This window comes from Nematolebias whitei, chromosome 8 (genome assembly GCF_014905685.2).
Source record: "Nematolebias whitei isolate Nwh7 chromosome 8, NemWhi1, whole genome shotgun sequence".
NCBI classification, from domain to species: Eukaryota; Metazoa; Chordata; class Actinopteri; order Cyprinodontiformes; family Rivulidae; genus Nematolebias; species Nematolebias whitei.
In genome coordinates this window covers 47,924,369-47,950,592 of record NC_056505.1, presented here as the reverse complement: position 1 = coordinate 47,950,592, position 26,224 = coordinate 47,924,369, and the positions used below count along the sequence as shown (strand labels likewise).

At 45.0% G+C, this 26,224-nt stretch overlaps 1 protein-coding gene across 1 annotated transcript in view; it reads left to right on the top strand.

Annotated features, from left to right (window-relative positions):
* adgrd2 (adhesion G protein-coupled receptor D2) overlaps positions 1–26,020 on the top strand; it is a 275,891-nt gene extending 249,871 nt beyond the window's left edge. The window contains exon 23 of the mRNA XM_037680772.1: positions 25,950–26,020. Coding sequence (XP_037536700.1) covers positions 25,950–25,957 — 8 coding nt within the window. The 3' untranslated portion in view covers positions 25,958–26,020. The remainder of the gene's footprint in view (positions 1–25,949) is intronic.
* The last annotated feature ends 204 nt before the right edge of the window (positions 26,021–26,224 follow it).

The following is a 26,224-nucleotide window of genomic DNA, read 5'->3' as shown; positions in this document are numbered from 1 at the left end:
GCCCCAGGTCTCCACGCCGCCTGCTGCAGGGCCCCAGGTCTCCACACTGCCTGCTGCAGGGCCCCAGGTCTCCATGCCGCCTGCTGAAGAGTCCCAGGTCTCCACGCCGATTGCTGTAGGGCCCCAGGTCTCCACGCCGACTGGTGCAGGTCCACAGCTCTCCACGCCGACTGCTGCAGGTCCACAGCTCTCAACGCCGACTGCTGCAGATCTGGCCCCATTGCGAGGTATTGGAGGGTCGCCCGGCTTTTCGCCCTTGACATTGCTAATTGTTGGACAACCTCCTGGCCGCCCACCTGAGTCCTGCAACAGCTCTGGATGGCCGTTCTGGCTACCAACCTATGTCAACAGTCAACAGTCAAGGATTGCCCTTTGGACCACAAACTTGTGTAGTGGACTTGCATTGAGTTCATAGCATTAAAGGCCTCCCTCTGCAGCTGCCTTATTAATAAAAGCTGTTCTTAATTGCACTCCTGTGTCTGGCTTATTTTGAATCCAAAACCCTGGTGCGTGACTGACATTTCCTCCTCTGGTTCGTCCCTTGCTTTGACCCTGATTTTTTCTTGTCTTGTGATCTTTTTTCAGAGCCCCTTTTTTTTGCCCATTTTTTTTAATTGTTAAAGATGGATTTGATCAGCTGGTCTCTCAAGGAAATTGATAATTTTTTTTCTCACCAAGTAGTTAGGGAGAAGGAGAACCCTCTTACCTAAACTGAAACATATTTGGATGTATGATAACTGGATTTTACTGTTTGGAATTGTTGGAAATCTGGATTGTCGACAAATTATGTGGAGAATGTGCCGAGCTTAGCAGCACTCAGACTATGTCCGAACTATATGTGGTGCTGTATCAAGCTGAGCAGGCTGATCTTTATCAGGACTGTGGAACATTCTGGCAGTGTCCACAGACGGTTGGAAGGAATAAATCTTGGAAAAGCTGTAAGCTTGACTTGGTGTAAGTAATCAAATTTGGCTGTTTGGAGTCGCCATGAGAGAATATATTAGCGAGACTGTTAAGGCAGACACAGAAATTTATGAGTTCAGCCTGACCCAAAACAATATTGATATCTGAATCTAGACCTGGCCTGGGAAGGCGGACTATCTCAATTTATCCTTGAATGTTACAGAAACAAAGATGCTCTGTCCCCCTCTTCACCCCCTCCCTTCCCCAAGGTTGTGGGCCTGTGACAGAGCTAAACTGGTGGCCGTGCTGGGACGCCCACCCACTACTCACTCCACCGTATATGTATTATGTCTATGTTGCTTTGCTGTGGTAGATTTTTTAAGTCTTTTTTATACCTCTCTCCTTATGCTTTCTTCCCCTTTTCTTATCTAAGCAACAGGGGCAGCGCATCGTAGAAGCTGCAGCCCCCTGTACACTTTTGTCCGTCTTTAGAACGGCTGTATGGAAAATAATTTTGTTGTACTTCACTGTGCAAGGATAATAAAAGCATTCTGATTCTCTGATTCTGATTCCTGTCTGACCTCATCTGTTAGTCAACCCATCACCAGAGTAAACAAGAAGGGGCTCAGAGTCAATCTTTGATGCAATCCCACCTCCACCTTGAAGCTATCTGTCACTCCTACAGCACATCTCACCACAGTCCTGCTGTCCTCATACATGCCATGTACCAGTCTAACATACTTCTCTGCCATTCCATATTTCTTCATGCAATACCACACCTCCTCCTTCAACACCCTGTCACATACTTTGTCTAGGAGACTTCCGGGAAGATGGCGCCGGTGCTGGTGGCTTGCCGTTCACCTCTGTCTGTTTTGATTGGGGTTTTTTTTCTTCTGTTTTTGTCATTTTTCTTCGGTGACATCAACTCACTGCTTGTTTATGATCGCCAACAACTTTTAAATATACAGTTATCTACTGCAAACCCCGCCTTGTTCGACCACTTTGATCGGGGCTCTGGACCCCCACCCCCTCTGCTTGTTGATTTCCCCGTTTACCTGCAGCACGCAACTTTTTTGCCCGCCCGAAAACATCGCTCCAGGCATCATGGAAGATGTGCCGGCCGTCTCATGAAGATTGAAGCCAGCATCAAGCTCTCTGCTGCTTCTTCATCTGCTGCTGACCATCAGCTGTTAAACTGTCCATCCGGATGCTTCGCTGATCCACTCAACTCCAGCCTGCTACAGGTGGCTGGGCCTGGTACGCGTAGCGGGCTCGCACGCAGCAGCGGCAGTTTTGGTAGTCTTCAGTGGAACTTAACCAACTCCGGACTGTCTGCTGCATCATCTCTTGCCGACCATCTGCTGGATATCCGCCTGTCCGGTGCTTCGCTGATCCTGCTGGGTCCTGCCTGATCCCTGTAGACGAGCCTGGCCTGCGCCGCGGGCGCGCGCACAGCTGCAGCGTCTCTGGTCCTAGGAGGTGCAGTTCAAACTCCAAAAATCTGAAACAGCTGATCTGTGCTCCGTGCTCAGCTTTTCCTTCAGCTACTGGTCCTACAAAGATTGCTCTGCTGAATGTGAGGTCGCTGGCAAATAAAACCTTCATCTTAAACAACCTTTTCTGCTCCAATGGATTGGACTTTATGTTTGTTAACAGAGACCTGGCTCGTCTCTGGTGAGTTAAGTGTTTTTTTTAAGAACTTTTGCCGGTGGATTGTGCCTTTTTTAATGCTCCAAGGACTTCTGGTAGGGGTGGTGGATTATTAACAGTTTTTTAAAAAGCTCTGGAACTACAGACAGCTACAGGCTGTAGCTTTTCAGAGTTTTGAACTGCTGTATTTTGAGCTGGGCCGCTCCAACCCAACACTGTGCAGCCTGATCTACAGGCCACCCTCGTACAACAAAAACTTCATAAGTGAATTTTATGAATTTCTGTCTGGAATACTGCTCAATTATGACAGGGTCTTGATTCTGGGAGACTTTAATGTACATGTTTGCTGTCCTGACAAGCCGTTGGTGCAGGAGTTTCTAAATCTGATACAATCTTTCAACCTTGTGCAAAATGTTGTTGGTCCAACTCATCAACAGGGCCATACACTTGATTTAGTTCTGTCTCATGGATTATCTGTGGTTAAACTGGAAATTGGGGATGCTATTGTTTCAGATCACAAACCAATTTCATTCGAAACCTCTGTTATTCATGAGTATATATCCCCCGCTCCAGCCAAGAGTTGTCGGATATTTAACTCTTCAACCGCTTCTATTTTTTCCTCTGCATTCCTTACTGATGCTGCTTCAGTCCCTGAAACCTCTGCCTGTATTAGTATGCAGGAGCTGCTCAGTAGGCATGATGTGACCTGCTCTAAGATCTTAGACCTTGTGGCCCCGATAAAAAATAGGCGACCAAAGCGGGCACCACACCCCTGGTTGAACGCGACCACTTGTGCAGCCAAACATCTATGCAGGAGAGCTGAACGCAAGTGGTAAAAGGACAAATTACAGGTTTCTTTTATTATGTTGAAAACATGTTTGAAAGTAAAGGAGGCCATCTTTGTGAAAAAAAATCGTCCATCATTAAACAGGGGTGGAGGCCTCCGGGTTCAACTGTCCCCCTCTTACAATGCTGTGATTGCTAGTATCACTCAACCCCCTGTGAATGGTAAACAGCCATCAGTGTGCTAATGAGCCATTGTTAGGCTGATGGTCCTTCTTGACCTTGTGAGCAGCTGGTTTTGGTTGTCAGCAGCAAACTGGTTGATCCACTCTGAGAAGGTGCTATTTAAGAGACTGAGCTGAATACAGCACCTCAGACTGAGGAAGTCTCTTGGATGAGAGACGAAATGTTTCTACATTTTTTTGCTTTGTTTTTTGTATTTTTGTTTTCTTGTTTATTGAATGTCCAGAGGACCAGATTGAACTTTTTTGGATTTTTCTACCTGGATTATTGAGCATGTATCATGATGTTTGAAAGATTATCTGAGCATTGTTAAATCTGAAAAGAACAAATACTTCTCCCAAATCACTGCTTTCTGATAACAGCGCCAACTCTCTTTAAGTATTTGAAAAGAGACCTGCAGCCTGTCTTTCCTCCACTTTCGCTCCGCCCTCCTGCACTGCTGCCTAACGGACTTGGTGACGTCACTCAGCCAAGGTTCTGCTCTGAGTTTTGACTTTTTGGTTTTAACAGGCACAACATGATCCAGAGTCTTTAAGCAGACAGAGTTGAACTGGGATGTCAGCTCCTCAGTAGTAGTGAGAAACACCGGGGGCTGAATTATCATTTCAGAGCTATAAACATCGGTGAAACGTGCGGCAGTGAAGTGGTTAATGGTCCGGCTGCGACGTGCAGGAAAGCACGGCTTAGGAGTTAGATGGGGGAGGGTGAATTCAAACTGGACTGGCATGTGGTCTGAAAAAACATTATCACCAATTTCAAGATTACTAACAGTCACATCACGAGTTAAAACAAGGTCCAGTGTATGTCCGTGCTCTTGGGTGGGACCATTTACATGCTGAGTTAGATGAAATGAGTCCAATAAATCTAAAAAGTCCTTAACCAAGGGCTTCTCAGGACAGCACACGTGCAAATTAAAGTCTCCAAAAATGAAAACATGATTATATTTTGGTGTGATTTAAGCCAAGAAATCAGGAAACTCATTTATGAAATCCTTAGATAGAGGTGGGCGGTAGACTAGTGCAAATAACGTCAGAGGTGAATAGCCGAGTTCAAAGATGCTCAGGTCAAAGCTGGAGCGGGAAACTGGGATGGGCAGTTTTTTACAGTCAAAAGTTGATTTGAATATTGTTAATAATACACTACCGTGCCGGCCTGATGGCCATGGTGCGTTAAAATACAGACAATTCGGTGGCAATGTAGTGAACTAAGCCTCAGGTCAAAAAGCCTTCCTGGAACAGGAACTGTTATTTCATTGATTTGAGTCCAGAAATACAAATTAAGCTCATCCAGAGACTTCTAAGTGTGTCCTGCACTAATCAATTGAAAGAACACTCTCTTTCATATTATCATTACTATTTTACAAATGTCTTGATAATCAAAAGTGTGTTTAGTTCAAACCATTTTAAATGTTGAAGTGAACTACTCACTTTAAATCAACTGTGAAACAGTATAAATGATTTTTAATCCTCATTCAAAGTAGAAATCAAGTTAATGTCTGTTACAAGAGTAATTATGCATTTTTTGATCTTCCGTCTGAAATGAGCAAGTTGTGATATCGGTCAAAAGTGAAGGAACGGTCAAAAACATGTTTATCGGAACGAAATGTCATGTTTAACTTTTTCAGATAGATAGAAGAAGACTGGCTCCTAAATGTCTCTGTTCTTCAAAACATCTTTCTGTCTGTTCTTAAACATCTACGCTTTCTCCTTGACTTTTAATGACCCTCTTACGTCACTAAAACCACACCCCTGTTGGTTCTTTCAACCAATCAGGAAGTTCTCAGAGGAACCGGAAGTGACCTCTTTAAAAGGGTCAACACTTCCTAGTTACAAGCAGAACAAGAGTTCCAAGCTGAACAACGTTCCAGAGAGAACCAGAGTTCCAGGGAGAACCTCGAACGAGAAGTTCAGAAGAACAGAAGTTCGAGCAGTTTCTAATGGAATGACCAGAGTCCGTCGATGCCACGACGTCTCGCTGTGGCTACCCGACGAACGCTCTGAACAATGAAGAAGTCTGTTCTGTGATGATCTCACGACTCCTGAGGACACAGCTGTTCTTACGGAGACGCTGAAAAGAGTTGAAAGAAAAACTCTCCACCGAAGCCGAAACTATCGTCTGTAAAGGTAAAGAGTCGATCTCAACTACTAGTGTCCCGTGGATTAAGCTGCGTCCAAAGGAGCGTGTTGCTTCTGGTTATAACAGACATATTCCCTCACCCATCTCTCTCCATTTAAACTTCATTTTCCCATCTTTAAAACTCTTCTATCTGCCAGTAATTAATCCAGATATTTTCAGAAATGTCTGTTGGTTTCAAAAGCTGCAGGTGAGAAAATCATGGCCGTATGATTTTCTCAGTGCAAAGCTCATTAATTAAGCTGTGTTATTGTAATCAATCTGCCAATTATTGTAAATGTGTGATGTGTTTAAATCGTTTTAATAAACGACCCACTGTTGTTGGTGAGTCAGAAATTAAAACACGTTTCCGTCCACATTTAATCATTCAAGGCACGAGAGTACCCAGTCCAGAAAAATGAAAGAATCCGTTTAAATTATGAATAATATCAGACGCATATTATATTTCATTACAGCAATAATTCCGTCAAGACGCTGGACTCACCTGGAGACATCCAAGTCTCTGTGATGCAGAAAAAGTCCAATCCGTGCTCTTGAAAGTAGGCCCTGAGGATAAAAATTTTGTTGGTAACAGATCTTGCGTTGACCAAACACATCCGGATACTGTCCAAAGTAGAGCCAGCAGCAGTTAAGTTTGCGCGCGTCAATGGCCGCAGGTTTTCAATAACAGCCCCTCCGGGTCGGTCCGAGCTGCGCACCGGCTGACAACTCCCGTTGTTTACCTGGTCCGGGCATGTGGGAAGCTGGCGATGGAAACCATGACCACCAGCTGGAGAGGAAGATGCAGTGTGCAGGGCTTTAAGCTTTACCAGCTGCCCAGCACGTTTTCCCCGGCATCTGAAGTGATGTCTCCGGGCAGGGAGGTGAGAAGCCCAGCAGAGGTAAACTGGCACGTCCACCAGCAGGGGGGGCAGGGGGCAGAGGTACGCTGATATTGTTCCAAATAAGCGACATCGATGACAGAAAAACGAAGATCCAGAAGCTGTTGTCGGTCATACATCAGCAGTGAGTCTATATCACAGATAAAAAACGAACAAAACAAAAATAATCCGAACACCAGGGATTGCAAGCCATGTACACGAGCACCATCTTACTGGAAGTATATACTATACCTGAGTGGCAGGAGTTTTTGTGTCAAGGTTGATAATAATGCATCCGCCTCATTACCTCTTTCTTGCGGGGTCCAACAGGGTTCGATTCTTGGAACTCTTCTGTTCTCACTTTATTTGCTTCCACTGGGATCCATTCTGAGGAAACGTGGTCTTTCATTCCATTGCTATGCTGATGACTGCCAGATCTACCTACCTGTGAAACTAGCAAGTGTTTGCTCCATTCACCCTCTGTTAAAATGTCTGGACGACATTAAGGCCTGGATGGCTTCAAATTTCTTAAGTTTTAACAATGAGAAGACTGAAGTCATTGTCTTTAGCCCTAGCTCAACTACCGCTACTGATCCTGTCAACCTGGACTCTCTTCAGCCATATCTGAAGCAGTCTGGTAAAAATCTCAGGATGATTTTAGACTTTGACTTCAAGTTTGACAAACAAATTAACTCTGTTCTGCAGAAAAGCTTCTTCCAACTAAGACAGGTAGCTAAGCTCAAGCCAGTGTTGTCCAGACCCGACCTTGAGAAACTAGTCCACGCCTTTGTCATGACCCGATTGGACTATTGCAATGCACTCTATGCGAGAGTCAGCCAGGCCTCCATCTCACATCTTCAGCTCATCCAGAATGCTGCTGGTCGGCTTTTAACCGGAACTCGTAGGTCTGAACATATTACACCAGTTCTGTCCTCTGGCTCCCTGTTCGTACTAGGATAGTCTTTAAAATTCTTCTGTTGACTTTCAAATGCTTAAATGGCCTCGCACCCTTTTACCTCTCTGAGCTACTGGAACCTTACATTCCCTCTCGGGCCATGAGATCATCCGATCAGCTGCTTTTGGCTGTTCCAAAAACAAGACTGAAGCTCAGAGGAGATCGGGCTTTTTTCAGTCATGGACCCCAAACTCTGGAACAACCTGCCCCACAACATCAGCCAGGCCATCTCCCTTCCCCAGTTCAAATCCCTGCTGAAAACACATCTGTTCTCGCAGGCTTTTCACACAGTGTAAATTGATCTAGTGGGTTTTTTTTATTTTATTTGTGACCCTATGTTTTAAATGCTTTTTATTAATTCTTCAGTTATTATTATTAGTGTATTGTATTTTTTTCTCTTTAATTTTACTCTCATTGATTGTTGTAGTCATTGTTGTTGTTGGTAAGCACTTTGATAACAAGTTCTGTTTTAAATGTGCTCTATAAATAAAGTTGACTTGACTAAATCCACAAAGACACAAAGGAGTTCTTTCTGACCCTCTCTGTACTTCTCCATCAGCATCCTCAAAGCAAAGATGGCATCTGTGGTGCTTTTTCTTGACATGAAACCATACTGCTGCTCACAAATAGTAACCTCTCGCCTAAGTCTTGCTTCCACAATTTTCTTCCAGATCTTCATCGTGTGACTCATCAACTTAATTCTCCTGCTGTTTATACAACTCTGTACATCACTCTTGTTCTTAAAAATGGGCACCAGCACACTTTTTTTCCATTCTTCAGGCATTTTCTCACCCTCAAATATGCCATTGAATATTTCATCCATAAACCTCACTGCCATCTCTCCAAGACATTTCCAAACCTCCACTGGTATGTCATCAGGTCCTATTGCTTTCGCCTTCTTCATTCTTTTCAGAACTTTCTGAACTTCACCCTCATTAATCTTTTCCACTTCCAAAGGACTTCATCAGTCCAAGGAGCCACACACAAACTGAGTCCCACAAGCAACACACTTCCATGGTGGAAAAAAAACAATTTGCTGGTGATAAGATGGCCTCCGGGGCCCACTCTCTTCCCCATCAACTCCTCTGAGGCAGCCATGCCAAAGTAGTTCAAAACATCAAAGTTCATGCTCAATAATCCAGGTAAAAAGCCAACAATTTTCAGTCAGGTCATTTAAATGGTTTCTTTTTTTTTTTTTGCTGAGACGAATCCACTTTGGTATGGCTACCTCAGAGGAGTTGACAGGGGAGAGGGTGGGCTCCAGAAACCATCTTACCACCAGCAAACTGTTTTTTTTACCACTATGTGAGTGTGCTGCTTGTGGGACTCAGTTTGTTTGTGGCTCTTCGGACTGATGAAGTCCTTTGGACGAATGATGAAACATCTCAGCAAAAAAATAAACCGTCCAGATGATCTGACTGAACATTGTTGTAAATCAATAGTATGCTGTCAGGATTTTCAGGCAAGAACGAACCCAGTGGTACAGACTCAGAATGTACAAAAATAGAGACTTTCAATATTAACAAATCAAAAGGCTGGCGTGGCAACAAACTTACAAAACGTAATCAGGACGGGACCATGACAGGATCTGGACAGGACAAGGCAATACCCAACGACAATGCGACAAAGAACTAACAGACAGAATCAGAATCAGAATGCCTTTATTATCATTATACGCAAGTACAATGAGATTAATAGCCACTACATTTTTCAGTACAAAACATGCTTAAGAAAAACACACTAAAAATATAAAAATGTAATGCAATATAGATATAATAGCACTATGAAAGTACAAAAATAAAATACAAGTATTTCACAACTATGTAAATTTGAATGTTGCACATTTTGAATATTAGTGAGGTAGTTAAGAGGTAAGGTGATTGAGAGTATGAAATGTCAGTAGTATTGTACAATAGAAGTCCAGGGGTTTGGGAGGTTAGATTATTAAATCAGTGTATATGTGAGTTCAGTGCGGTAATAGCTTTTGGGGAAAAACTGTTCTTGAATCTGTTTGTTCTTGTTCTGATGCACCAGTAGCATTTCCCTGAAAGGAACAAGTCAAACAGTTTAAAACCCGGGTGAGAACTGTCCTTGATTATGCTTTCCGCTCTGTTGAGGCAGTGTAATGCCTCAACAGAGCAGCATGTTCATCGGGGAGGGGAGAGGGCAGCCAATTATATTTTGTGCTGTCTTGACTACTCTCTGAATCCTCTCCCTGTCAGCCAGGATGCAGCTGCCGTACCATACTTCCAAAGGACTTTTTTGATGTTGGATGCTGTCTATCATGGTGCACCAAGATTCATAACTGGCTGTGATTATCATACCCACCACTGCACCCTGTATTCACTGGTTAACTGGACATCATTAACTTCACGCAGACTCTCTCACTGGTACATTTTCATCTTTAAATCACTTCTTGGTCTGCTGCCTTCATATATCTCCTCCTAGATGTCTCTGCGTGAGTGCAGCTACGGCATGCGCTCTCAGGACATTATTACCCGCAGTTTTCCCTCAGTGAGGACTAAACTAGGCAAGAGGGCCTTCTCCTACTGTGCTCCTGTTTCCTGGAATACCTTACAAAAAGATTTGAAGCTCTCTACCTTGACCTCTCTAAGTGGCTTTAAGAATCTGTTGGACTCCTGGCAGGGACCAATGCAGACATGTTCCTGTTTTTAGTTTTCTACATTCGCCTCCATCCTATTTGTTTAAAAAAAAAAAATAAAAAAAAAATGGAGTATGACTTTTTATAACTGTTTATTGTTGTTGCTGTTGTCCGTTGTTGTCATCATTCTTTGTTGAAATCAGGTCTCTCTTGTAAATGAGTCCTCGAGGCTCAATGGGATTTACTTGTCTAAATAAAGGTTGAATGAATACTGAGATACAGTATGCAGTAGGCTCTCGATGGACGAGCAGTAGAAGGTCAACAGCAATTTGGTATTCAGGTTGTGCTTCTTAAGTACTCTTAAGAAGTGTAGTCTCTGCTGAGCCTTCTTGATGACTGCTGTGGTGTTCTCTTTCCAGTTAAGGTTAGCAGAGATATGGACGCCGAGAAATCGAAAAGTGTGAACCCTCTCCATGCACTCGCCATTGATGTAAAGGGGAGCTGGGTTTGTGCTGTGCTTCCTGAAATCAATAATTACCTCCTTGTTTTTTTTTTTTATATTCAGAGCCAGGTTTTTCTCTGAGCACCAGGTCGCTAGCTCCAGGACCTCCTGTATGTAAAATGTCTCATCTTCCTTAGAGATTAGTCCGACCACTGTGGTGTCATCAGCAAACTTGACGATGAGGTTGTTGTTGTGGGCCAGGCTGCAATTGTGAGTGTAGAGACAGTACAGCAGGGGGCTCAGCACAAAGCCCTGTGGGGAGCCAGTGCTCAGCGTGCGAGTGGAGGAGAGGTGGGGACCAAGTCTTACAGATTGGGGCCGATTGGTTAGGAAGTATTTTATCCAGGCACATGTGAGTAGGGGGAGACCGAGATTGTTCAATTTGCTTATAAGATTGTCCAGAATGATTGTATTGAAGGCCGAGCTGTAATCCACAAAGAGCATTCGAACTTAGCTGTGCTGTTGTTCCAGGTGGCTAAACGCAGTGTGAAGAGCTACTGCAATAGCATCCTCTGTGGACATGTTAGTGCAATATGCGAACTGGTAGGGGTCAAAGTTTGGAGGGAGATAGTCGTTGATGTGCTGGAGAACCAGTCTCTCAAAGTACTTTATGATTACTGGAGTGACCACCGGTCGGTAATCATTCAGGCTGGTGATGGTAGGTGTTTTTGGCACTGGGGTGATAGATGCAAATTTTAAGCAGGGAGGGATGACTGCCTGGGCCAGGGAGAGATTGAAAATTCTGGTGAAGGTAGGGGTGAGCTGGAGGGCACATGCTCTTAGCACTCTGCCAGGTACTCCATCTGGGCCAGTAGCTTTCCTGGGGTTCACTGCTAGGAGTGACCATCTAACATCGTGCTCCCGTAGAGTGAGTGGAGTGGTGCAGTAACCGGATGGGTGTGGGGGCAGGGCTGGATCAGATTAGTTCTGCTATGGTGTTTCAAAGCATGCAAAGAAGCAGTTTAGCTCCTCTGCTAGTGATGCACTCAGGTCTCCTGGTGTCACCTCACAGCCTTTATAGTTTGTGATGTTTTTTATGCCCTTCCACACTTCCCGTGAGTTGTTACTGGGCAGATGGGACTCTATACTCCTCTTATGGTCAGACTTTGCGGTTTTTATTCCCTTATTTAGGTTGGCTCAAGCGGCTCAGTACAGAGTTCTGTCACCTGACCTGAAGGCAGTATCGTGGGCTCTGAGGAGTGTGCGGACCTGGCTGGTCATCCAGGGTTTCTGGTTGGGGTAAACCCAAATGTTTTTGCCCATAGTCACATTTCCAATGCAGAACTTGATGTAGTCCAGTACCGTTCCTATGTATGTTTCCATCTCCTGATGTTCAAATAAGTCCCAGTTAGTTTGTTCAAAACAGTCCTGTAGTTCATTGAGTGCATTGCCAGGCCAGGTTGTAACAATTTTTGTGATAGGCCTCGCTCTGCGTCTGAGGGTGGTGTAAGATGGGGGGAGCAGGAGGGAAAGATGGTCTGACTGTCCGAGGTGGTGGAGGGGTATGGCTCTGTATGCGTGTTTAATGTTCGAGTAAACATGATCCAGAGTGTTCGCCCCTCTAGTAGAGCTCTTGACATGCTGGTAGAATTTTGGAAGTACAGTCTTCAGATTAGCCTTGTTAAAATCTCCTGCAATTATATGAACATCGTCAGGGTGAGCCCGCTGCTGTTCATTTATGGTGTTCAGCAGGAGAGAGAGCGCCGTATTTACATTAGCGTCATGTGGTATATACACAGTAGTAATTATTACAACTGTTAGCTCTCTCGGTAGAAAAAAAGGTCGGCATCTCATGGACATGTACTCAAAGTCTGGGGAACAGTGATTGTCTATAATTGTCCCATTGTTACACCAGTTCTCATGCATGTAAATATAGAGCCCCCCACCCCTGCTCTTACCGGAGTCCGCAGTCCTGTCCCAGCGTAGCAGAGAACAGCCTGCTAGTTGTATGCTAGCATCGGGCATCCCGGGGTGAAGCCAGGTTTCGCTGATAATCAGAACACAGCAGTCAAACTTAGCGATTTCCAGCGAGTTGTAATTCCAAGTAATCCGTTTTATGCACCAGGGATCTTGCATTGGATAGACAAAGGTTCGGTAGAGGTGGCTTGTGAGGTTGTGATCTTAGCCTTAACATAACGCCAGACCTACAGACTTACTTCTGCTTCCTCTCTTCTCTGTCTGCGCCACCTCCCAGGCCCGACAACAATCCACAGAGAGCTCTGTGATCTCGCTATGTTGTCTGGGATGTTGTGCATATAATGAAAGTCACTCGAAACAATATTTGGTGCGGCTCACCGATGTCCAAAAGGGTCTGGCGTCCGTAGTTGATGTTTGCAAACTCAGCAATGCAAACACAAAAAAAAGGACGTACAAACCGGATTCCAAAAAAGTTGGGACACTAAACAAATTGTGAATAAAAACTGAATGCAATGATGTGGAGATGGCAAATGTCAATATTTTATTCGTAATATAACATAGATGACAGATCAAAAGTTTAATCTGAGTAAATGTAACATTTTAAAGGAAAAATATGTTGATTCAAAATTTCACAGTGTCAACAAATCCCCAAAAAGTTGAGACAAGTAGCAATAAGTGGCTGGAAAAAGGGAATTGAGCATATAACGAACATCCGGAAGACCAATTAACACTAATTAGGTCAATTGACAACATGATTGGGTATAAAAAGAGCTTCTCAGAGTGTCAGTGTCTCTCGGAAGCCAAGATGGTAAGAGGATCACCAATTCCACCATTGTTGCTCAGAAAGATAGTGCAGCAATACCAGAATGGTGTTACTCAGCGTAAAATAGCAAAGACTTTTATGTTATCATCATCAACCGTGCATAACATCATCAAAAGATTCAGAGAATCTGGAACAATCGCTGTGCATAAGGGTCAAGGCCATAAAACTCTACAGGATGCTCCTGATCTCCGGGCCCTTAAACGTCACTGCACCTCAAACAGGAATGCCACTGTCAAGGAAATAACAGAATGGGCTCAGGAATACTTCCAGAAAGCATTGTCAGTGAACACAATCCACCGTGCCATCTGCCATTGTCAGCTGAAACTCTACAGTGCAAAGAGGAAGCCATTTCTAAGCAAGCTCCACAAGCTCAGATGTTTGCACTGGGCCAGGGGTCATTTAAAATAGAGTGTGGCAAAATGGAAGACTGTTCTGTGGTCAGATGAGTCACGATTTGAAGTTCTTTATGGAACACTGGGAGGCCATGTCATCCGGACCAGAGAGGACAACGATAGCCCAAGTTGTTATCAACGCTCCGTTCAGAAGCCTGCATCACTGATGGTATGGGGTTGCATGAGCGCTTGTGGCATGGGCAGCTTGCATGTCTGGAAAGGCACCATTAATGCAGAGAACTATGTTCAGGTTCTAGAACAACATACAGTATGTTCCCATCTAGACATCATCTCTTTCAGGGAAGACCCTGCATTTTTCAACACGATAATGCCAGACCACATTCTGCAGCAATCACAACATCATGGCTACGTAGGAGAAGGATCCGGGTACTGAAATGGCCAGCCTGCAGTCCAGATCTTTCACCTATAGAGAACATTTGGCGCATCATAAAGATGAAGGTGCGACAAAGAAGGCCCAAGACGATTGAACAGTTAGAGGCATGTATTAGACATGAATGGGAGAGCATTCCTATTTCTAAACTTGAGAGACTGATCTCCTCTGTCCCCGGACGTCTGTTGAGTGTTGTAAGAAGAAGGGGGATGCCACACAGTGGTAAAAATGGACTTGTCCCAACTTTTTGGGGATTTGTTGATGCCATGAAATTTGGAAACTACAGATTTTTCCCTTAAAATGATACATTCTCTCAGTTTAAACTTTTGATCTGTGATTTGTGTTCTATTCTGAATAAAATATTAGATGTTGGCACCTCCATATCATTGCATTCAGTTTTTATTCACAATTTGGTTAGTGTCCCAACTTTTTTGGAATCAGTTTTGTACAAAAACAGCATTAAAAAGCACTGAAACAGAGAGCTATGAGCTGCTGCAACCATGCGTGCCGCCATCTTGGTGGGGGTGGGGGGGGGGAAGGAACCGCAAGGATGGAGAGCCTAAGGGAAACATGAGGATGAAAAAAGAACCTGGCTGGATCAAAACCTGGGAACTAAACAGAACACAAACATCCTTCCATCCATCCATTATCTTTACCCGCTTATTCCATTTTGGGTCACGGAGGTTGCTGGTGCCCATGTCCAGCAATCACTGTGCGAGGGGCGGGGTACACCCTGGATGGGTCACAAGTCCATCACAGGGCCATATAGAGACAAACAAGACAAACAACCATTCACTCTCTCACTCACACCTAGGGACAATTTAGAGTTACCAATCAGCCTAACATGCATGTTTTTGGTCTGTGGGAGGAAACCGGAGCACCCGGAGAAAACCCACGCATGCACGGAGAGAACATGCAAACTCCACCCAGAAAGGTCCCTGGACTGGGGTTTGAACCAAGGACCTGCTCGCTGAGAGGCAGCAGCTCTACCAGTTGCGCCACCGTGCTGCCCAGAACACAAACAGGGAACACAAAAAATGTCTGGGCGGTCAGGAGACCGTCCCCAAGCAAGTAATAGTTCCGGCGGGCAGCCAGGAGGCTGTCCAAATGGCCAGAACAGGTAAGGCGGGCAGCCAGGACGCCATCCATCAGGCAGAAACAGGTCAGGCGGGTGGCCGAGAGACCATTCAGCAGGCCGGGACTAGTCAGGCGGGCGGCCGGGAGGTCATCCAACAAGCCATTCAATAGACAGGAACAGATCAGACAGGCGGCTGGGAGGCCATTCAACAGGTAGGAACAGGTCAGATGGGCAGCCGGGAGACCATTCAACAGCCTGGGGCCAGTCAGCCAGGCAGCCGGGAGGTCGTCCAACAGGCCATTCAACAGGCAGGAACAGATCAGACGGGTGGCTGGGTGGCCATTCAGCAAGCAGAAACAGGTCAGATGGGCGGCCAGGAGACCATTCAACAGGCTGGGGCTGGTCAGGTGGGTGGCCGGGAGGTCGTCCAATAGGCAGGAACAGGTCAGATGAGTGGCCGTGAGACCATTCCACAGGCCAGGGCCAGTCAGGTGGGTGGCTGGGAGGTCATTCAACAGGCCATTCTACAGTCAGGAACAGGTCAGAAAGAGCAGCTGGAGAGCCATCCATGCACCAGAGCAGACCAGGCGGGTGGCCGGAGAGCCATCCATAATGTCGGAGCAGACCAGGCTGGCTGCCAGAGAGCCGTCCATGGTACTGGAGCAGACCAGGTGGGCAGCATGGACGAGACGTGGAGCTTGGACGGGTTTTGGATCCGAGGCGAGATGTGGACCCAAGGTGAGACGTGGACCCAAGGTGAGATGTGGACCCAAAAGTGAAGATCTCAGCAGGTGGACCAGGAGCAAGGACCTCAGCAGGTGAGCCAGGAGTGAGGACCTCATCAGGTAAGCCAAGAGTGAGGACCTCAGCAAGTGAGCCAGGAGTGAGGATCTCATCAGGTGAGCCAGAAGCGAGGACCTCAGCAGGCAGACCTCAGCAGGCAGACCAGCAGTGAGGACCTTATCAGGTGAGCCAGGAGAGAGGACCTCATCAGGTCAGCCGGAAGCGAGGACTTCAGCAGACAAGCCAGGACGAGGAGTGGAAACAAGGCGAGGTGTGGCCCCAGGACGAATCAGACATGGAGACCTCGAATGGCGTGGAGACCTTGAGTGGTGTGGAGACCTTCAGTGGTGTGGAGAACTTCAGTGGTGTGGATTCCTCAAGCGGTATGGAGACATCGAGCGGCACGGAGACCTCGAGTGGTGTGGAGACCTTGAGCGGCATAGAGACCTCAAGCGGCGTGGAGACCTTGAGCAGCTTGGAGACCTCAAGCAGCGTGGAGACCTTGAGTGCATGGAATCCTCTGGGGATGAAACAGGTGTGGTGGCAGAGGCAGGGTCTTCTGTGGCAGGGTCTTCTGCGGCTGGATCTTCAGCAGCAGGATCTTCAGCAGCAGGATCTGGAGCAGATGTGAAACTCGGACCAGAGGTGGTGGAAAGGAGTCTGTCTGGACCCTCACAGCAGAGCAAGAAGGGGATGAATTTACCTGGATCCCCACAGCAGAGCAGGAAGAGAATGTGTCTACCTGGACCCCCAGCGAGACATCTGAAGGTGATGAGACCTCTGGACCAACCCCCACAGAGACATTCAGAGGTGGGACATCAGGGCAGTTCCCACGCACACAGGAGGAGATGGAGGGGCTCCTGGTCCAACTCCCACGTCGATGCTCAGAAGTGGAGTATCAGGACCAGTACACAGGTAGGTTGTGTTGGGCTAAGGAACAGAGACCAAGTCAGGCACTGGAACGGGGACCAAATCAAGCACTGAAACTGGGGCTGAGTCAGGCACTGGAACTGGGGCCGAGTCAGGCACTGGAACTGGGGCCGAGTCAGGCACTGGGACTGGGGCCGCATCAGGCTCTGGGACTGGGGCCACATCAGGCTCTGGGACTGGGGCCACATCAGGCTCTGGGACTGGGGCCGAGTCAGGCTCTGGGACTGGGGCCGAATCAGGCTCTGGGACTGGGGCCGAGTCAGGCTCGGGAGCAGAAGCTGGTTCTGGGGCAGAAGATGGTTCTTGGACTGAGGCTAGTTTTGGGACTGAAGCTGGTTCTGGGACTGAGGCTGGTTCTGGGACTGAAGCTGGTTTTGTGGCAGAAGCTGGTTCTGGGACAGAGGCTTGTTCTGGGACAGAAGCTAGTTGTCTGATAGACCTTATCTCAACCAGAAGCTGATAATATGCTAGGATAGATGTGAGACCGGGTACAGAAAATAAAAAAAATTCCGCTAACATAAGAAGTGTGTTTGAACAGTCAGGGTTACTTTTAGCTGAAAACAGGTTTTGAAGGTTGGTGTTTATATGATTGATGTCAGAGACACCTACCACCCATGAAGAACGTTTTGTGGTGATTTCTGGTGGAGTGGTGTGGGACAGACGTGTTGACTGTTTTCTAGGCTGGCCTCTCTTCGTTTGATCCTTAGACAAATGGGGTGGAGTTCCCCTTCCCCTGCAAAAATCTCCCCGGAGTTTCAGATTCAGTCTGAGGAGAGCAGGGTGGGGGCTGGAGTTGAGGGGTGACATGACTGATCTTTGTGAGAGCTCTGTGCAGAAGTGAGGTGCCAGATTCTACCCTCACCGGGGTCCTAGGGGGTGAGGCATCCGAATTGGCTCTCTCAGCAATAATGGAACCAGGTCCCAGAAATTCAGCTTCAATGAGCCGAGTTGGATCAGCTTTCATAGTAATGGATGTTGATGAAGGTCCCATGGAACGTCTCCGGGTTTGTTTTTGGCTGCCCCGGCGGCAACGGTTGGAAGGGGGGGGGGGGGGCAGAAATGAAGCAGAGCTCGTCCTCCAGTTCCGCGTCCTCCCCTGACGTCCACCTCGAGTAGCTGAGTGGTGTTGGAGATGAGGAGAAGCTTGGCTTGGGTACCCGGTGTTCCCACCAGGGGCAGAGACCTTCTCTCTTCCTCCAGAACCAGGTGAGACAAAGACAGAACTTCACTCACCGGGCAGTGGCGTCCTCGTGTTTGGACGGATTCGGTTCGGAACCCGCCGCACCTTGTTATGGGCTCCCCCATCTGTGGCTCGTATAGACAGGTGAGTAAAATCTGAGGAAACCCTACCCGCTGGGTTCAGGTTTTGGTTGCGTCGTACTGTCAGAATTTTCAGGCAGGAACAAACCCAGTGGTACAGGTACGGAGTCAGACTCAAAAAGTACAAAAACAGAGACTTTTAATAATAACAAATCAAAAGGCTGATGTGGTAGCAAACTTACAAAAATGTAATCGGACGGGACCAAGACAGGATCTGGACAGGACAAGGCAATACCCAACGACGACGTGACAAAGAACAAGACTAACAGACAGACTTGTATACACAGACAAGACAGGACATGATTGCAAACAGCTGGCATGAGACAAGGGTGAAACTAATTGGGTAAATGAAGAGACACACTAGGGAGTACAGACAAGGAAGACCCACCAGATGGAGCCATCCTTACAATTGCAAGTGCACACAATATGATTTTTTTTCCCTAACACAGCCCTGATGGTGCTCAATAATTTCTCAATTTTAATGTTTTAAGTCCAATACAAAGTTACTGTGTTGTCACTGATATTCTCTTTGTAATTCGTTCATTCATTCAACCTTTATTTAAACAGATAAATCACATTGAGTCTCAAAGACTCATTTACAAGTGAGACCTGTTTGGAAAGACAAAAACAGTGGTTAACTGGACACATGTAGGAGTTGGAGGCGAAAAAAATTCCTATCAGACTTTTTTCTTGGCTGAGAAAAACCTCTAATATTGAAAAAAAAAACACCTCGCACAAACAAGCACATATTTACATAGACATTCTGCATCAGAGACAAGAGTGGTCAACAACACTTATAGATGCTCTCGAGGTCACTGTAATCAGTCAATGTTCTCCGGTGAGATCCATAAACATTCTCGAGGTATGTTGAGAAATGGCCAAGAATAACCTCTATGAGAATCCAGAGTCCTGAAATGAAGACACAAAGTTTATTCAGCTGGCTCATCTGGTTATCAGTTGGAAATTCCTCAGGGAGGGGGTGGTGAGCGTCAGATCACATTTTCTCCAGGCGACTTTAGATAAGATGGCCTTCAAGGACAGCCAAGGCGACCAAAATTTAGATAAACACACAGTTGTTTTGGGGACAGGCAGAACTTAATGACATCAACCTTGAGTCTGTGTTGGTCCACTCGGTTCCGAAATGTCCAAATTAACATGGCCACACCGATGGAACGTGACTGAGTAAAAATCTCCAAGATCTGATCCATTCAGCCCAAAGCATTTGAGTCCGGGTACTCCAGACATGAACCAAGCTATCATAAAGGCAAGCAGCGTGATCGGGTCCAAATTTGCTGCTGACGACTTATAAATAATAAATCTGTTTGTTGTTTAAAGCTGCAGCTGGGTATTGGCACAAATTTAATTATCACCTCACCTTGATTATTTTGCTAAAATTTTGTGTAAAATTTAAACTTGCAGATCTTTATGATCAACTATGAATATTTTAAATAGACACTCTCACAGAGAAAACATCATAAGTTTGGCGGAAAACGATAAAATGGAAATGGTGACAAAACTTGACTATAATCTTGGTTATACATATAAATGTCTATTAGTATTACTATTGTTTAATTCAAGATCTAAAACAGCAGAAACCGTGCATCAAACTGAGATAGACACTGCAACAGGCTGTGTGTGCTCCCACGGGGGCTAAATGATTTTTGCTACAACACCAACTTACCTTTCCACGTTGCCCATTTCATCTTATTTTTTTATTTTTTTAACAAACTGCAAAATTCTTCACCATGCTGCTGCCATACTCTAAATTATTTATTTATTTTTTCTGACTTGCTCTCCACGATGATGGACGGTTTCTTTCCCTCTCCTGCCCCCCTCCTGATATTGCTCTTGTCCTGTGAATCTCAGAATCTCTCTTTACACATCTTCTGAATCATAAATCATTATGGATCTGGTCAGCGGGTCTCTCAATGCAATTGATAAAATTTTCTCGACGAGAAGACAAGGTGAAGGAGAACCCTCGTGCCCTGAAGGGACACACGCAGCTGGATATACCATGGATTCCTGGGGTGAATGGAAGATGATATGCCTATCTGTATTGTCCGTTGAGGACGATGAAGATGTACATAATTGGATTTATGATAACAGGGTTTCTGCTTTTTGGAATCAGCGGGTACCTGGGATATCGACAAATTAGGAAGACATTGCAGTAGTTTTTGCAATGGTGAGGCTACCTGTAATGGTTCACAATGGGGACCTGGAAATTCAACCACAACATGAGTGAACAAAAAAGATTTATTTACTATTTGTCAGCAAAGGGGGCCCCAGAAGGCGGACGTCAGCTGAAACTCTGCAGAGTTTGATCACGGGTGGTGATGCAGTGGCTGCAAATGGTAAATGGACTGCACTTATACAGCACCTTTCTATCTTATCGAGATACTCAAAGCGCTTTACACAACAATCTGTGCCCTGTACCCATTCATACAGCACTCTACTAGATCTCTACACAGCTAATTGAACAAATCATTCTAAAGAGAGTAATCAGAGCTTTATCACATTCATACACTGATGGGACACACATCGGAGGCAACAAGGGGTTCAGTGTCTTGCCCAGTGACACTTTGGCATGTGACTGCTGGTGGATTTGAACCCCCAACTATTGCATTCGAGGATGACTGCTCTAACCACTCAGCCACAGCCGCCAAAGACGTCGAGAGGGAGGGGGTTGGAGGAACGGAGGTGCAACTTGATCACGTGACATGAGCGTGAGACCTGGGAGGTTCAACAAGGCTCCTCTTCAGCTCGTGGAGCTTGATTCTGAAAGCTCACACCTTCTAGAGTCCAGAGTCTGAGATCGTGGTCAAAATGCAGGAGTGGGTCATTCACAGAGGAGCAAAAAGGCAGTACTTATCTGAAGGGTTCAGCGAGAGTCGATGGTTTGTAGGCAGAGCGAGAGTCGAGTTCCAGATATCCCATGGGCAGAAGTTATCCGTCGTGGGCAAGGCAAAGGCGAGAAATCCATGATCATGAAGAGTGTCAATAAACAGAGTGATCAGGAACAGAACGCTGGATTTCTTAAGGTGCAAGGCGATCAGAAAATCTGGCAAGGAGACAGAGTCTGGGGCACTCGTAAAAAGAGCAGCGTACAGGTGTGCTGAGTGAAGCTGATGATATATATCATATCATATATCATACATATCATCACAGTCCCTGTGACCCACATCTTCAATCTCTCCATAAGACAAAACTCCATCCCAGGCACTTGGAAAACAGCCTTTGTTCTTCCTTTGCTGAAGGGAGGAGACCCCACCTCACTGAACAACTATCGACCAATCTCTAAACTCTGCATTTTAGCCAAGGTTCTAGAAAAACTGATAAACTCTCAAATCAAAAATTACCTGGACTCATTTAACATCTTACCTCCACATCAATCTGGTTTCAGGAAACAACACAGCACAACCACTGCTTCACTGAAGGTTCTTAATGACGTTGTTGAAGCACTGGATGTTAAGGATTATTGCGCTGCACTTTTCTTAGATCTGTCTAAAGCTTTTGACACTGTGGATCATAACATCTTGTGTCATAAACTCTCAGAAATTGGTTTCTCAGATCACACCATTGGTTGGTTCTCTAACTATCTTTCAGACCGGAGGCAATGTGTTCAACATAATGGTACTTCTTCCAGTTATTTAACAGTCAACAATGGTGTACCACAAGGCTCAGTCTTAGGACCCACCCTTTTTACAATCTACATACATAATGTAGGTAAAAACATCCCTAATGCATCCATACATTTCTATGCTGATGATACAGTTGTTTATTGTCGAGCTAAAACTGTTGCTAAGGCTTTCCAGCTTTTGAAATCTGCATTCAACATCATCCAGACAGATTTGTTTCGCCTCAAACTTGTCCTAAATGCCGACAAAACCAAAGGGATGCTTTTTTCAAATAGGAAGTTGGTCCCAGCAGTTCTTCCTCCGATTTTATCCTCAAATGGTGTCCCCATTGAGTTTGTTGATTCCTATAAATATTTGGGTATCTTGGTCGACTCACATCTCTCTTTTAAGCTCCGTGTGGAAAACTTGATAAAGAAACTGAAAGTTAAACTGGGTTTCTTTTTCAGAAACAGATCCTGTCTAACCCTGAATGCTAGAAAACGCCTTGTATCTGTGACTTTCCTTCCCTCAATTGATTATGGTGATATTATTTACATGAACGCTCCTACAAGAACCCTGCAGATGTTGGATGCTGTCTATCATGGTGCACTAAGATTCATAACTGGCTGTGATTATCGTACCCACCACTGCACACTGTATTCACTGGTTAACTGGACATCATTAATTTCATGCAGACTCTCTCACTGGTATATTTTCATCTTTAAATCACTTCTTGGTCTGCTGCCTTCATACATCTCCTCCTACATGTCTCTGCGTGAGTGCAGCTACAGCGTGCACTCTCAGGACATTATTACCTGCAGTGTTCCCTCAATGAGGACTGAACTAGGCAAAAGGGCCTTCTCCTATTCCACTCCTGTTTCCTGGAATATCTTACAAAAAGATTTGAAGCTCTCGACCTTTGACCTCTCTAAGTGTCTTTAAGAATCTGTTGGACACCCGGCAGGGTCCAATGCTGACATGTTCCTGTTTTTAGTTTTCTACATTTGTCTTGGAACCTAGCTGTTTTTTGTTTTGTTACCTTTTCCTTTTAGCCATCCTATTTGTTAAAAAAAAAAAAAAAAAAAAAAAAAACCTGTAGTATGCTTTTTTATAATTGTTTATTGTTGTTGCTGTTGTCCATTGTTGTCATCTTTCTTTGTTGAAATCAGGTCTCTCTTGTCAATGAGTCCTCGAGGCTCAATGGGATTTACCTGTATAAATAAAGGTTGATTGATGAGGAGAGGAGGCAGGGCAACCAAAACAAACAAAAAAATACACAGCATGACTTGACATAAACATGAATTACTACACTGCCTGCCTTGTATGAAGGATTGCACCATGCTTTGAGCGCTCATACTCAGATGCTAGAACTCGCTGGCATGAAGGAATCAACCTTGGAGAAGACTACAAGCATGGACTGGCAGAATGACCATGAATCTGGATGTTTGGATTCGCCATTGAGTGTACCATCAGAGACTATGAAGGCAGATGGGAAATCAGTAGAGTTGGCTTGTCCCAAAACAATTGTTTATCTGAAGCTGTCTCCCCCATTTTGCCTTGGATAGACCAACTTATCTCAAATTGCTCCTGGAGGATATGTAAATCATGAAGCTCTGCGCTGTCTCAGGGCACTTTACAGAAACGTTCACATATATAAAAAAAGCCAATTAGTAAAGTTCGCTATCTAAGGAATCCAGCAGACAAGATGAATCTTGGCTTCGTTGCAGTCTCCCATCCTGAGCAAGCACAGTGGCAACAGTGAAAAGAAAAACTCCCTTTTAAAATAAAGAAACCTCCAGCAGAACCAGGCTCAGGAAAAGCGGCCATCTGCTTTGACCGGCTGGTTGAGAGGACAGGAAGGAGAGAGTCAAGATGTAGATGCAGGTGTACCTGAAAGACAGAAACACGTTAATGACTTTTAATGCCCCGTGGAAACTGTGTGGTCAACTAACAAAGGAAGTTCGATTTACCATGTGAGAAATCACATCAATTTTCAGGGAAGCTGCACAGGAACTACATCAGGGCTATTCAACTGGCGGCTCATGGGTGACTTTAGTCCAGCCCACCAATGAGTTCATTGAAAAAATAAAATAAATCAGAAAAAAAAACATGAAAGAGACCTTTAAAATTGTTGAAATGACAAGAGGCAATCCTTTTCTATAGAATGTCTATGACAGGTTGTACAACTCAGTCTGCCAATGACTTCATTTAATATAAAAGTAGATTTGAAATCAGAAGAAAAAAAACAACAGAATAAGAACAAAATCTGAAATGAGAAATATTTTCATCAGAGAGGCGATCCTCTTATATAGCTGATCTGTGGTCAGTTGGAGCAGCCAATCAGCATCTAGTATTCTGGTCATGTGTTTGTAGCTTGCTAACGAGAGTAGTTAGAAAACGCGGCAACACAATAACATTCACAAAGCTGAAAAAAAAAAGAAAATTTGACTTCAAAACCGTAAATTCAACAGTAAGTGGACAGATAAATGTGTTTTTAGTGAAACTGCTGAAGGCAAGCTGATGTGTCTGCTCTGCAACGAGTGCAGCACCATGGATTACAACCTGCGGAGGCATTTTCCAACCAAACACTTTGGCTTCTAAACGTTTCTACCTGCTCGGATGTTCGCCTGCAAAATATGTTCACGCTGTCAGCTGTCAGCTGTCAGCGGTGGCACCACGGATGGAATCCCTCCACTGTCATACAAAAGTGCTTGTTCTTCCTTAACAAATGAGTGTCTGCGTCATTGCTACGAATTGCTCTTACATCTTTTGAACCTGACTGTTCTGCCATTGTCCAGTCGAAGAAGTGCAATTCGTTGTGTAGTCTGGTGTCTCGATGTCAGTTTTCAAGTTCAATAAGTTTGTCATTAAATTGGACAGACCACCACTACATTTCTCCCCTGTAGCTTCAAAACAAGATAAAAATAAACAAGTGTACAGATCTGGCACGTCAGAAATGTCAGAATAATATCTGTGTTAAATAGGAAGCATAATGTGTCATTTTTGTTTTTAATATCGTTTCACATTATATCAATACTCTTCTTACAAGAAAATTATTTTTGAAATGCAATTTATTTGAATTACATATTTGGGTTCTGTTTATTGCATTTCAATCAATCAATCAATCACCTTTATTTTACCAGGTAGAGCCCATTGAGATCGAGATCTCTTTCACAAGGGTGACCTGGTCAAGTGGTCATCAGCACACGTCACAGGGTAATTGATCGATTGGTAATTGATTTATGATTCAATGCAACAAAATAAATCAATTTAAAGGTAACATCATTGTAATCCTTGGTTTATTTACAGAATGACTTTAACTGCTGGATGTCCGGCCCCTGAGCTGCTGGCTTTCAGAAACTGTGGCCCCTGAGCGGTTTAGTTGAATAGTCCTAATCTATGTATTAATCTAGATAATCTAGATGTAGTTTTGTCTTTACTGTCATAGATGTGAGATAGACAGGTAGAAAATAAATCTTCCAGTAGCATCAGTTTTGTGGATCAGAGCAAAACATTTGTCAAGGAAAAATCAGATGTCAAAGATCAGAGTGAAGGAAAAAATTAAAATTAAAATTGAGTTTATTTTGTGTCTGGTTGTCGTCGTTTGCCTGCACCATGTGCAGCATGAGACCTGTGTGAAAACTGCCCCCATGTCGTTGTTGAAGTGATTGTACAGATGGAAACCACAGATGGTCTCCATATTTCCAGAGGGTTATGTTCTAAGTGGACTGGCAGTGAGGAGCAGGAAGTTTTCAATAGGGCCGTTAAATGTTGAGGCGTCTGCGAGGATGGACGGTGTATGAGGGTCTCTACATGGTCATTGTTGACTGCAGAGACAAAGCAGAGGTTCGTTCCATTAATCAGGATGAGCCAGCAGTGGCCATTCACGCCATTAAGCACTCCAACACCTGCTCTCTCACTCACCCTTTCACACCCCTCCCCTCCTGGACCTCCCCTCCTCTCTCTTTTGTGCACAATCACACTCATAACACATAAACATGAAACGTTTGACACTGCAGGGGAGAGAGTCTGAGAGTCCCCGCTCACGTCTCTTGCTTTATTTCCTACAGGTTGCTGAGCTGCGCATGAAGCGGCTTGTGTCTGAAAACACCAGAGACACACTCACCACCAGCAGAGCACGAGGATGAGAAGAAATGAGAAAGAAAATTACAACTTCCACCTTCTCCCACTGTCCCGGTCCCATTCCAACTTCAGATCAGTATTCACAACCAAACTCACAGTGTTCAGATGTATCAGCTGATGGAAGGACATTTCCAAAAGGATGTGTGTAATCTGCAGTAATCCTGCTCCACTGGGCAACATGCTGCAGTGCAGTGCGTGAACA